The following is a 14,506-nucleotide window of genomic DNA, read 5'->3' as shown; positions in this document are numbered from 1 at the left end:
TATTTATTCATTTATGATAGACAGAGAGAGAGGCAGAGACACGGGAGGAAGGAGAAGCAGGCTCCATGCCGGGAGCCCGATGTGGTACTCAATCCCAGGACTCCAGGATTGCGCCCTGGGCCAAAGGCAGATGCCAAACTGCCGAGCCACCCCGGGATCCCCTGTACTTCTCATTTAATTTTGATTATAGTCGGACTCCTGAGTGGCTCAGCGGTTGAGCATCTGCTTTTGGCTTGGGGTATGATCCTGGAGTTCCAGGATCGAGTTCCACATCAGGGAGCCTCTTTCTCCCTCTGCCTATGTCTCTGTCTCTCTTTTTCTCTGATGAATAAATAAATAAAATCTAAAAAAATTTTTTTTGATTATAGCTATATTGGATCAGACTCATCAGTCTACATTATAGATGAATGGGTTTATGTATACTGAGGCTTTATATATATATGCATTGTTTTCCTTCGACACATTTAGAGGACCTTATTAATACTCGTTTTTGTGTTCTTGATGCTAAGCCTATATAGTAGCTCCTTAACAAATGTAGTTATGTGAATGATTTAATTTCTTAGTTAAGTTAGCCTATGGTAAATAATGAGGATTTCAGTTTTAAACATACTGTATGTTTTTACTTTGACGTCCGTTTTATCCAAGTAGAGTGATAAGTGATTATTTAGTAAATGAATGTGTACTTGCAGTAAGATTAGATGTGATTCTTTTGAAATCTCTCATGATGTGGTAGGAATGAATGCAGGGGTGTGTGGCAGGCTTGGGTTCAAATTCTTTCTATACTATTTTGTAGGATAACTGTGGTGTGTAAAATAAAATGCCATGAAGAATACCTAACATAAGCTCTACTAGTTAGGGGTGTGGTAAATATTGGGTTCCTTTCTCCTTTATTTCTTCAGGGTGGGCTCTAGGTCCAGAAGGTTATTTGAGTATAAATCCAGAAGCCATTCATTACCACCAAATCCACACTGTGCAGCCTGCTGTCTAGGATGCACATCAGGTTGAGGATTTTGCAGGTGAGGATAAAGCTTTAATATCTTTCCTTTGGTGGTTCTCACTGCCTGAGGGGTTTGACATGGTGCTTTACCTGTAATCCTCCTAATAGTCATACATGATAAGTGTTATTATTACTACTCTTTTGAAAATAAGAAAACTTAAGCCCAGAAGATTCAGAATTCTTGTCCAAGGACACTGATAAAGGACAGGATGAGAAATCACAACTAGGTTTGTTTGGCTTCAAAGCCTTTTTTTTCCCCTCCATTATAATATGTTGCCCCTTGAGATGCTTAGAAAACATCACTAGTTTTAAAGGACTTATTATAATGAAATTAGAACTGTGCATAATTTTCTGAAATTTTAATTTTAATCTTTACATGTATGACAAATTTAAGTCTGTGGAGGGAGAAAATTATAATCTGGATTCCTTTAATAGACTTATTTTAAAGCCCTTGAATATGCCTGGGCAAAAATAGTACATATTTTTTTTTTTGAAACAAGTATTGGCTAGGGATTGAATATGGAATGTAGCCCAACATGAACCAGATGTTTTATTTTTACATTGGGAAGGAAATGTTAGAATATAGGATCAAGCTCTCTGGTATTATTTTGACATCAGTTTATCATTATGTGGACTCCTGGAAGGTAGCATCTTGTGCCTAAAAACATTGAAGTCAGGGTTTTCTCTTGAGCACAGGGCTGTGTTTATATTAGGTTATGCATGGCAGTTTGGCAGTTTGTTTTGCAGATGTTCGTAATGTACAGTCTTACATCTTGTTTCTATTTCTGGAATGCTTTTAAGTATGACTCATGTTTTCTTGAGGCCATCCTAAAAATACAGCTAGTTTTAAGCATTAATGTAAAATACACCACAGACACACCACACAGCAGTACATGATGCTTTCTTTCAGTAGTGTAATACAATTTTTTGACAAATTAAATATTTTCTTTGACAAAATAGACTATGTTAAAATATGAATAAAAAATGAGAGTTTCCTCTCTCTCTCTCTCTCTCTCTCTTTTTTTTTTAGAAAAACAAGTCCTCTCATAATGTAAACAACAAAATGAATTGGAAATTTCAATAAAAGAAGTAAAGCATGATATCATTGTCCTCCTCAAAAGCCAAGAAATAGAATTAATGTCCAGAAAAGCAAGTCTGTTAAATTTGATGTAGCCCCATGAGGCTCACACTTGTAGGGAAAGTCTTGGATCTGAAGATAGAGTCTGTTAAAAAGATTTTGGAGGGGCAATAGGACATAATGGCTAAAGTGCAGACTTTGAACTCAAAAGCTTAGGTCTAGGTCCTGGTTTATATGCTTAGCAACTGTGGGTAAATGATAGCACCTCAAGAACTTTGATTTTCTTATTCGTGAAAGGTAGGTAATGAATATTTAAAGAATGCTTATATGGCACTATTACCACACACTGTTCTAAGTGCCTGATTTAATCTTCATTATAGCCTTATAAATAAGTACATTTGTTATATCTGTTATACAGATGGAGAAACTGAGCACAGAGTGTTGAAATAACTGATGTTTACATAGCTAGTAAACAGCAGAGTTGGGATTTGAACAGTTTGGCCTGATTCTGTATCCTGACACAGTATAGTCTGCTATCTCCCAGGGTGGTTGTGAGTTCCAAAAGAGATCCTGTATGAAAAATCATTTGTATTTTCACCTGGTACATGAAAAGGATGCAATAAATTATGGCTATTATTATCCCTGTCGTCTTCGTCGTTGTCGTCATCGTCTTCTTCTTCTTTCATTATTATTATTATTATTATCATTATTATCATTTTTATTATTATCCCTATCTATTGGGGAAGGAAAAAGTAAGGGAAAAGAGAAGTCTTACTGGAGGTATAGTATAGACTCCAAGGCCAGCTATACGAAAGAAACTTACATAGAACTGAAATGTGATGAGAGCCTTAGATCTCTTGGTACCTAGCAGCTCAATCCAAACTTTTTCACTATTGACTTGCCTCCCTGACAATTTCATTTTTCAGAAGCTAGAGGAAACTAAGAGGAGCTCTTCCTCTGGGCTTAATTGTGACTAATTAGAAATAAACTCATTAGTGGTACGCAAGCAACAGAAACCTTGGGGAAAAAAAACAAACCCAGGCACTGTATTTCTCAACAAGAGTGCCATTGACGTATTGCGCGTATGGAATTGTCTTGGACATTGTATTTAGTATCATTAAATGTCAATAGTGTTCCAGATTATCCCTCATCCTCGAAAGCAACAACTAAAATTACCCCCAGACATTTCCAAATGCCTTCTGGCAGGCATACAGTGGTGGCACTTTTGCCACTAGTTGAGAACCACGGTTGAGTGGCAAGAGTAGAGGAAAGGATTGCTGAGAATTGTCAGATGTGCCTTAGGCCAGTGGATCTCAACATGAGGATTGTGTTGAGTGAGGTACTCCTGAGCATACTCAAAATTAAACTCAGTTCCCAGGATTCCTACTTTAAATAACTCCATGCCTTTCTCTTGTACTTAAGAAAGTACATGGTATACAAACTGCTCCGTAATTATAGGTATAATTGATTCTTTACGAGTGTGCTAAAAAAGAAAAAATTCCTAAACCTCAGCAGTTTAGCACCGCCTTCAGCCCAGGGCCTGATCCTGGAGTCCCGGGTTCGAGTCCCACGTCGGGCTCCCTGCATGGAGCCTGCTTCTCTCTCTGCCTGTGTCTCTGCCTCTCTCTTTCTCTCTCTCTCTCTCTCTCTCTCTCTGTGTGTCTCTCATGAATAAATAAATAAAATCTTAAAAAAAAGAAAAATATTGTTTGATATTACCGTATCTTCACCACTGTGACGTATGCTTTCTCTGTTTAAAATGCTTTCTTTTTTCCATACATACATAAATTTATGGGTGCATGGGAACAAGCATATTTTCTAAGAACAAAATGACAACAATAACCTATTTTTATCAGTATCACATGGAGATGAGGCAGAGAAAAAAACATTCTGTTGTGTGGAAATATCCTCTCCTACCATGAATGGCATGCTCATTCAATTTTTTTCTTTATACTTCAGTAAATTAATTTGTTCTCCCTGTTTAATAACAACATATTGTATGCCTTATTCAATTGGAGAGCATTGTTGTTTTTAATTCAGTGTTGTAAAATGAAGGATAATGTTAAAAACTTTTTGTGCATGATTGTCACATGTATGGCAAAATGACATTAGGGATGAATAAATTATTCTAAAAGAAATGTATTCTGGATGGTTTCCTCTTTAAACCAAAAGTGTTTGTTTTTTGTGAAAGAATTCTTTTTTCCCTCTCCTCCTCCCCTTCATCCTTTCATCCTTGTCCTTCTTGAATAGCTATGTTTGTTTTCTTTCCCTCTTCTGTTAATCTCACTTGATATTTACCTTATTTTCACACTTGGTAAAGTGTGAACCCAGTGTATCATGTAAGGTTGGAAAACCTTGGTAAGTGGATTACATTAATTTAGATGCCCTTTTAAAAAACGGTGAACATTACTTACTGAAATGGCTCTCATTTGTGAAAAAAGCAAGTCGGCAAGCTATCACTCATTGGTATTTGAAAAGAATTGTATAGAAGATAATAAGATAAGATCTAATTATGATTATTATTGCTTAAAAAGTAAATCATTATTAAGTAGTAAACTATTGGGTGCAGCAAAAGTAGAGCTCTGAAGAGAGGTACATGCATGTTTTGATGAATGCTCAATGTTTTGCATTTTTCTCAAAGCTAAGACTCAGAAGGTTTTAATTCAGAATAACATTTAAGATGCTTTTCTCTAGGGCAGTGGCATTGTTGAATAAGTGACTCCAAAGCATATGTTGGGAATTTGATTTAAAATTTTGGAACAATTTCACCCTCTGCTCTGCAGGAGCTGACCAAACGGGAAGTCGAATACATTGCCCTGTCAAGGGACACCACTGAAAGTGATCTCAAACAGCGTCGAGAGATCCGAGCAGGCACGGCTTTTTACATTGATCAGGCAAGTTCTTATCACACTCCAACACATAACTGTTTAGTCCAGGTCTATGCAAAATTGATTTTTAAAGTACAAAGATATAGCCTGTGTGATAGTGAAAGATAACGTAATGTGCTTTCTTTAGATAGATTTAATTTAGATTTTTGGTTTTCCTGTTCTTGGAAATGCCTTCTTGGTTTAGCACTAAATAAAAAACTGTAGATGAAATGAGTGGTTCTAAAATGTTACCTAAAGATCAATATGCTGATTTCTGAATTTTTAATTGCTTCCTAGTACTTGCAAATAAAATTTGAATTTTTGAAGAGGAGATAAGGAGCTTTTAATACAGGAAATTCTCTAGCACATTTATAAAAGTATTTTTGATCTAAAAGTCAAGTAGGTAGAAAGGTGTGTTAAACATAGTGAAATTAAATATATACTTCCAGGAACTACAACTTTTTACGGGGGGGGGGGGCGGGGGCAGGGAGGGAGGTTTTTAGGTACAGATTACCAAATAAGATAATATTTTATTAATATTATAATGAAGCTTGTTGAATATTTCTTCAAACAAATAGCTTAAAATATTAACTATTGTTCTTCATTAGAAGTACCTAGTAGAAAAAAAGACAGAGATTTTAAATAAGTAACTCATAGGAGAAAGATTTCAAATGTCTAATAAATTCATGACAAGATGCTTATTAACCTTTTCATTTATAAAAATTAAACTGAAAACGTTAATGAGCTATTGTTTTTCTTTCACCTCTCATATTAGCAAAGATTAAAAATCTGCTAATGTCCGTTGTTGATGAGGAAGAAGGTTATGAGGAAGCAGCATTGCTGTTGATGCAATTTTGAAAGAAAATTTGGCAATATTGATCAATAGAGAAAAAATTAAATATATTTGGACCCAGCGGTTATGTTTCTGGCAATTTTTCTTCCAAATGTTATTTGTATAAAGCATGCAAAGTTACATATGCAACGGTGTTTATCATAGCATTGTTTGATATCATATAAAACTATAAATGAAAACTATAATAATGTATATTTAGGAGGGACTCAGTTGGTTAATCATCTGACTCTCAATTTCGGGCTGGCTCAGTTGGTTAAGCATCTGACTCTCAAGTTCGGCTCATGTCATTATCTCAGAGTTGTGAGATTGGGCCCCAAGTAGGTCTCTGCAGTGGGCACAGAGTCTGCCTAAGGTACTCTTTCCCTTTGCCTCTGCCCCTCACCTCATCTTTGTCTCTCCCTCTCAAAAAAAAAAAAAAAAAAAAAAAAAAAGAATATTTAGGAAACTAGTTAAACTAGTTAAATAATAATGGTGAGTAGAATTCTCTAGAGCCATTAAAAAGAATAAAATGAATCTGTATGTAGTAATAGGAAAGAAATCTAGGAGAAAGCATGTAAGTGATGTTGCAAGACAGCATATGTAATCTGATCCTATTTGTGGTAAAAAGACAAAGAGAAATATATAAATGTTTGTGTATATATTGGAAATTTCCAGAAGGATACACAAGAATCAGTTAATAGAGCTTACCTCAGGGAAATGTGACCCAGAATCTGGGGTGGGGCAAGGAAGAAATTTTCATAGCTCTCTAAATTGAAAGCTTCCTCGGGAGCACATTTAATTACTTTAAAAGAATATACATTTGGCCTTTGAACAGTGAGTAGGTCAGGGGTGCTGACCCTTGAGCAATCAAAAATTTGCATATAAATCTTGGCTTCCCCAAAATTTAACTACTAATAGCCTATTGTTGACTGGAAGCCTTACAGTAACAGTCATTTAATGTATTTTGTATATTATCTGCATTATATACTGTATTCTTACAATAAAGCAACGTAGAAAAAAGGAAATGTTATTAAGAACATTATAAAGAAAACACATTTACAGTAGTACTGTACTATATTGAAAAAAATCTGCATGTAAGAGGACCTATCCAGTTCAAACATGTTATTCAGGGGTCAAATATAATTGTAAAAGGAAACACTGAGTGAATGAATTTTTGAAGACCAGGATATTCACCTTGTCTTATAGATTACTTATTAGTTACAAAAGGAAAAATGTACTTAAAATGGAGAGATTTGGCAGTCACCACCTTTAATGGTGATCACACTTGGCACCATGTAGTGGAAAACCTGAGAAGTTCACATTTCCAATTAAAAAGTAATCCTTTGTGGATGAAGCACACAAGTACATTTTAAAGAAACCTGTTTTATTCACATGATGCAAAGGTTTACTTTATACATTATTTCTAATTACACATGGGAAGAAAATATACCTTTACAATGCCTACTTCTTTTCTGAATGTACTGAGACCAAGAGTAAGGAGCTCGGGAGAGGGCGTAGAAAACCACGATTACGGCCTAAGTAGCAGAGAGGAGATGGGAACAGACTTAATGACACCGGAAGAACTGGCTCTGGTAGAGTGTGGATTTAAAAACATACTTTTTGAGTGAATTTTGTATTTGGATTGATTGTCGCAGTACAAATAGTGAGGAAGTGAAAGTGGACTTTAATATGCTTACTATTATTATTTTTAATATGCTTACTATTTTTAAAGGTACCTTAAAACTTTGTATTTCTTAAAGTAAATTATTTAGATAATGCTATGTAATATTATGTTCTCCCTGCCATTCTAAAAAGCATATTTTTGGATGATATCTATTTTAAAGTTTAAAAAATATTTAAAGTGCTATTATAAATCAATGCTAGTATCTTATACTTTATGTTTTCTTGGCAAGTCCTACTTGTTATGATGAACATCAGTTACTTAGGATGTAATGCACGGACACCTTCAGAGCCAGTGATTGTGGTATAGGAACATTGTCCTTTTCCTAAGTTACTTCAGACTGTTTGTTGAGATAGTATCTGATTTTCATATTTTTCTTCTTTTAATAGGTCTTTATTATTTGTTCATAATGAGATCACAACAGTTCCTTGCTTACACCTGTGCAGTCCCATCACACTCAGAATAAAATCCAAACCCTTTTTTTAAAAAAATTTTTTAAAAATTTTTATTTATTTATGATAGTCACAGAGAGAGAGAGAGAGAGAGAGAGAGAGAGGCAGAGACACAGGCAGAGGGAGAAGCAGGCTCCATGCACCGGGAGCCTGATGTGGGATTCAATCCTGGGTCTCCAGGATTGCCCCCTGGGCCAAAGGCAAGCGCCAAACCACTGCGCCACCCAGGGATCCCCAAATCCAAACCCTTTAATATGGCCTGCAATACTCTACGGGACCAGATCTTGTCTACCTCAGCTCCTTTCTCCCCTTCCCTTGCTTTCTCAGCTCCTGCTGCATGGCCTTGTTCTCTTCTTAAAAATAGATCAAACACTTTCCACCCTCACAGCCTTTGTACTTAATATTTCCTCTGCCTGGTATGATCTTTTCCCAGATCTATATATTCCCGCCTCCTCATCATTCAGATTATAACTTCTCAGAACGTTTTAGTAATCACTGATGATGCACACCCCCCTTCCACATATATGGTGCCATCATGTTACACAATGTGATCTTCAGAGTACCTATCACTATCTGAATTTACCTAATTATTTCTTTGTTTCCATGTTTATGGTCTGTGTGCCCCACCAGAATGTAACTTTCTTGTTTATCTCTGGCACCTAAAAACTGTCTGGAATATGACTGGCATTTACATTTGATGATAGATTTCTCCTTTGGATAATCAATCTTGTTAAAATTTTAAGTAAATTAAGAATAAGTAGGTTCCGGTTAAGACCAGAGGGGCTCTACAATTGAAAAGATTTGTTTTTTTGACACCTATTTTGAATCTTCAGAATGAATAATAGTTCTCATCTGGATTCTAGATAGATGAAGTTGCCAATTGACTACCATCTGGTCATTTGGGAATTTCTTTTATTTGTTTAATACTCTTAACCATAATAATGGAACATTAAGAATAATGAATATTCTTAACTTGATGTCTGGTTATCAAGGGGGAGGCACTATCATCATTCACTAGTAGGTGATGGCTCTAACCTAGGTGGGCCAACATCAGTGAAAAAATGCCTGTGGCCATGTGGTGGGTGCTGGGAGAGAGAGTTTGGATTGTTCAGTGTGTTCGATGCATGCATATGTGACTGACATTCAAGTGATTACTAATTGACATTTCAGCTGGAAACCTTGGCAAAACCCCCAGTTCCAAGTTGAGGGTCATGACTATTAACTTCTTCACTTATTTGCATGCAGGATTAAGGATGATTGATGATAAAGTGAGAGGTTAACCTGTATTGCTACTCTTGAAGGTTAGAATTAGGTTAATAATTCTATAGTAGGGAATTTGTATTTTATTTCAAAATAATGTTTATTTTTTCCTGATTAACAATATTATAAATGCTTTTTATAGATACATGTATATATATATATATATATATATATATATATATATATATATATATACATAATATAGAGAACTTGTTAAATATTTATCCAATGACTGCTGTGTGTTAGGCACTGTCTAGGTGCAGTGAGCAAAAGAAACAAATTCCTGTCATTGTAGTGCTTTTTTTAAAAAAATTTCGTTTATTCATTTTTAGAGAGAGAGTGCACACACAGGTGCAGGAGTAGGGAGTGGGGAGAGGAGCAGAGAAAGAGGGAGAGAGAATCTTAAGCAGGCTCCACACTCAGCACGGAGCCAGGCATGGGGCTCAATCTTACAACCCTGAGATCATGACCTGAGCCCAAACCAAAAGTCATTCACTTAACTGACTGAGCCACCCAGGTGTGATAGAGCTTATGTTCTAATGGGGGAAACAAAACCATAGTAATGAAGGATAGTGTAATAAAGTAATTGCTAAAGGGCATTGGGAAGGATATAAAAATTACTTTTCTCTTCCCCTTCAAGGCCAACAGTGTAAATATTTTCTATATCATTTTCTACTGTGCCTACATGCATATCTACTTAATCATGTACAATAATTTTTACAAAAATTGTATACCATATATATATCATTTTATAGCCAGCTTTTTAAAAAACCTGATATTTTATCAGAAGCATCTTCCTATGATACTAGATATTCCTCAAAATATAATATTTAGTGTCCATACAGTATTTTATCTAATAGATGTGCTATTATTTATTTAACATTCCCATTTTATCCATATTCCCATGTTGGTAATTTAGGTTTTTTCTAAGTTTTCACTGTTATAAATAAGGCTTTGTTAAATATCATTTTATTTGTATCATGTAATCTCTGAGTATTTTTTAGACTTGAATACTAGAAGTATAATTACTCATCAAAAGATCTAGACATTTTCAAGAATAATTCAAGAATAATATATTTTGCCAAATTACTTTTTGGAAAGGGTGTTCCAACTCATGCTTTCATCAGTGTGCGATGAGGATTGCCTCATGGATTCTTGTCAGTATTGGGTATTTCTTTGAATGTACTTTGCCAAATTAGTAGGATTTAATTGGCATTAAAAAATTACTAAGCAGGCTGAATCTTTTTTATATGTTTATTGCCTACTGCTTCTATCATATCAAGGAATTGAGAGGATATGGAAAAGGAAAAGGGTACAATGAAGTAAGTTATAGTCTGTTAAGAAAATGGAAATTTACACTGTTTTGTATATATAAATATTTGCCAAACTTACCTACTTGTTCGTGTAATTTAAAATTATACAACTACTTTGCTGAGTGGATTACAGATTAAGCTGTTAAAAAAGAATTGGTTAAAGAAATTTATATGATTGGCATTTTGACACCCATGGAGACATAAGGAGACCAAAAGATATTTTGTTACCACATTAACTTTCATTTGCTTCAGAAGATAAAATAACCTGAAAAAAGTAAATTATCATTGATATTTTTCTTACCTCATTTGTTGACATTCTCTTTACTAATACTCTTTTTTGCTATGTGACTACAAAAAGCTAGAGTGGAAGACTTTAAGTCAATAGAAAACTGCTTCCATTACTCAAATTTGAACCAATATAAATTAACTAACCCACAAATAAATTATATTTCGGTTTTAATGTTTTATTGAGAGAAGACACTCAAGATAATTTGGGGAGTAAAAATCCAGGATGGGAAAGTTCAAATGATTTTCTTTAACTTTTCCTAAGCCAGGAGCTTTTTTCACATTAGAGTCTTGTTAATTTGTTTGACATGGTACCATGCAGTTCCATAATGTATGATGTATGTATTTAATATTAAGCATAAAAATGCACTTTAAACAATTATATTTTTTCCTCTTTATAAAGTGTTTATTGATCATATACAAAATAGAGAAAATGAATTATATTTTAATGTCTTCTGTTTGGGATTATTCTTTTTTTTAAAGATTTTATTTATTTGAGAGAGAGAAAAAGTATATACAAGTGGTGAGGAGGGACAGAGAGAGAGGGAGAAGCAGATTCCTCGCTGAGCAGGGAGCCCCATGTGGGGCTCCTTCTCAGAACCTGAGATTATAACTTGAGCCAAAGACTGATGTTTAACTACTAAGCCACCCAGTTTGGCTGTTTGGGATTATTCTTGATTCTCTCTTATTGATAGAGAAAAAAAAAGGATTAACCTTTTCTTAATGAACTGCTTAAATATTGTAGGTCATCAAAAGCAACTCCTAATAAATCAAATAACAGTGCTGTTGATCAGAAAATAATATTTCTAGTTTGTCAAAATGCATTTTACTTATTTTAGCAAATAGAGGAAAACATTTACTTGTACACTTAATCGTATTTGTGGTTGCTGAAGCTACTTTCCAGTGGAACCACTTTTAAAATTACAAAGTTAGGGATGCCTGGGTAGCTCAGTGGTTGAGTATCTGTCTGTCTTCAGCTCAGGGCATGATCCCGGAGTCCTGGGATCTAGTCTCTCATCGGGCTCCCTGCGGGGAGCCTGCTTCTCCCTCTGCCTGTGTCTCTGCCTCTGTCTCTCATGAATAAATAAAATAAAAAAAATAAAATTACAAAGTTGTATTTCAGAAGTTCATTGATAAATTAAGTATTTGGAATTTAAAAATTCTTCTTCTTTGTGTATAGAAGAAACAAAGCTGTGGAAAGTGGCTGAATTCTGTTACTTGGACCAGACCCTTTACAACCATATTGTTATAAAATGTTCTGATTGTCACTTGGACAGTTCGAGAAGGTCTCTCTCTGTTTATTCTGGCCTCTGTGTTAGTCAGAACTCAGGCCTTTGGTCCTTACCATGTTACCCTCTTGCTCAGGCCAACTCTTGTATACTCATATAATGTTAACTGACAGATTTACATAATTCTTTAAAAAGAATCAGGGTATATAATATAACACTGTGGGTTAACTATCCTAGAATTTGAAATAAAATAAAATTTAAAAATCAAGGTAGAAAAACAACTTTTATTGAGACCTCTATAGTACTATGTGCTTTATGTGATTGCATCTAATCCTCAGAACATCCTTAGGAGGGAGATGACTTCCCAATCTTATAGGTAAAGTAACAGAGCCTTAGAGGGCCATGGACATACAACTGATAAATAATAGGTGGAATTTGAACTAGGATCTGTCCAATTCCAAAGTTTTGGTCCTTTGTACCATATGCTATTTCCCTGAAAGAGCAATGGTGATGATGATGATGGCCACCAGGACTACAAGGATGACAGTATTGATAGTAATAACAGCTAATCATTTTGTAGAGGTTTATTGTGAGCCAGAGGTTATCTTGGTTCATCTTCACCAGAATCTGTGAGATAAGCACAGTAAGTAGTATAGATTTAGAAAGAAATGGAAGCTCAGAGAAGGAAAGTAACTAGCTTGAATTACCAATAGCAGGTAAGTGGGGTGCAATGAAAAATCAATCTGATCCTATTCTGATATTTTGAAATGAACTTAAAATGTAATTATTTTCATCTTTCTTTGGCTTCCTCGGTACTGTTACTGTAGCCATTTTGAGTCATTTGAAGCTCTTTGGAATCTATTTTCATTAAATCATGGTTATATTAATAATAATTTCTATTTTAATAGATCTGATAGCTTTAAATGTCTTTTGCAGTACTGTTTTCTTTCATAAATAGTGGCATTGTGCAATACCCCTTGAGGATATTCTCATTTAGTAAATGAGGACACAGACCTCCAGATTAATTGTTTGCCTAAGGTCTTTTATCAAGTCAGAAGCAAATCTAGAACAGGGGCTTAGACAGGTTTTGATTTTTAGGTCATGCAGCCTCTTTTATCTTGAAACCCTTCATGCCTGCATGTTGGGTTGTTAAAGCTGTGATATGGTTTGTCCAGAAGGATCTGGCTGCATTTTTTCTGATTTCTATTTGAGAAAATTAGGTCTTTGGAAGTTCTATAGCTTGAAGGGCAGGAAAGGATCCTTATGGTTGATGTAATTTCTACTTTGAGTAACGATTACAAATATTCATTCCACATAAAATATGTATGTAGTGCTCCCTTCTTTTTAAGATTCCAAGGGAAAAGTATACCACCATTACTTTATTTGAAAGTTTTTTATTTAAAAAATCTGTATAGAAAATATTTGAAATATATAGCCTTAGTCATTCATGCTGACAGTTAAACGTGTTCTCTTCTCATAACAAGTGTGGGCATAGATAACTATTATCCTTCATATAAAAAATTCTTCCTAAACTTACATAACAGCATCTTTTAATTGAGCTGTTACATTTTTTTTTTTAATTTTTTTTTTTATTTATTTATGATAGTTACAGAGAGAGAAAGAGAGGCAGAGACACAGGCGGAGGGAGAAGCAGGCTCCATGCACCGGGAGCCTGATGTGGGATTCGATCCCGGGTCTCCAGGATCGCGCCCTGGGCCAAAGGCAGGCGCCAAACCGCTGCGCCACCCAGGGATCCCGAGCTGTTACATTTTTATTCCATAAACACTAAAAGTCTTCTGTGAGCCAGTTCTGCACCAGGACAATGCAAAGGCAGGGTTCTCACCCTTTGGGGACCTGAGACTTTTGTTGGGGAGATGAACAGGCTTATGGGAGAACGAGGAAAACTTCAGCATTATGGCTCCACCCTTACGTGCTGAGTAGACAGGGGGCAAAGGGGCATCGATGCAGGGAGGGTAACACGTTTGGGCCTCTGTTGGGTACAAAACCTGTAACAATTTTTTCTCTCTCCAGCATTTCTAATTAAGAGACTTACTGCATGATACAATATGTTGTAGATATATTACTTAATGGATTTGCTGTGTAGTTGTTTGAAACATTATTCTTTTTTTTAAAACTTTTTTTCAACATACTTTACAAATGTGATGAGATTGTATTAATAAAGTTTGGCAGTACTGATTATTTTCATCATTTTTAGACTATTTTAAGGAACAATCAGGAAGCAAGATGATGCTGAATTACTAACTAGTATTATTTCTGTAAATTCAGTGATTCAGATTTTATTACCAAAAAGCATCTTATTAAGGTTTTCTCCTTTTAGCCTGTATTCTTGCCTGCATTTAAACATTTTAATTTACGAGTATGTACTGGGTCTATAGCCACGTATCCAAAGGGCAAGTCTGGAAGAAAGTTAAAAACCTTGGGTGATCCTTCTCTGCATGTTGAATTTTTTCTTTTCATTCTTTTTTTCTAAAAATAAATACAGCACTCTTAT

At 35.1% G+C, this 14,506-nt stretch overlaps 1 protein-coding gene across 1 annotated transcript in view; it reads left to right on the top strand.

The window, feature by feature from the left end:
• Window positions 1–14,506, top strand: part of VWA8 (von Willebrand factor A domain containing 8) — a 342,545-nt gene that overhangs the window by 33,665 nt on the left and 294,374 nt on the right. Inside the window, exons 3-4 of the mRNA XM_041731061.1 lie at window positions 900–970; window positions 4,859–4,969. Of these exons, the coding sequence (XP_041586995.1) occupies window positions 900–970; window positions 4,859–4,969 (182 nt within the window). The remainder of the gene's footprint in view (window positions 1–899; window positions 971–4,858; window positions 4,970–14,506) is intronic.

Source organism: Vulpes lagopus, chromosome 16, assembly GCF_018345385.1.
Source record: "Vulpes lagopus strain Blue_001 chromosome 16, ASM1834538v1, whole genome shotgun sequence".
Classification (NCBI taxonomy): Eukaryota; Metazoa; Chordata; class Mammalia; order Carnivora; family Canidae; genus Vulpes; species Vulpes lagopus.
This window is presented reverse-complemented; position numbering and strand designations above follow the sequence as displayed.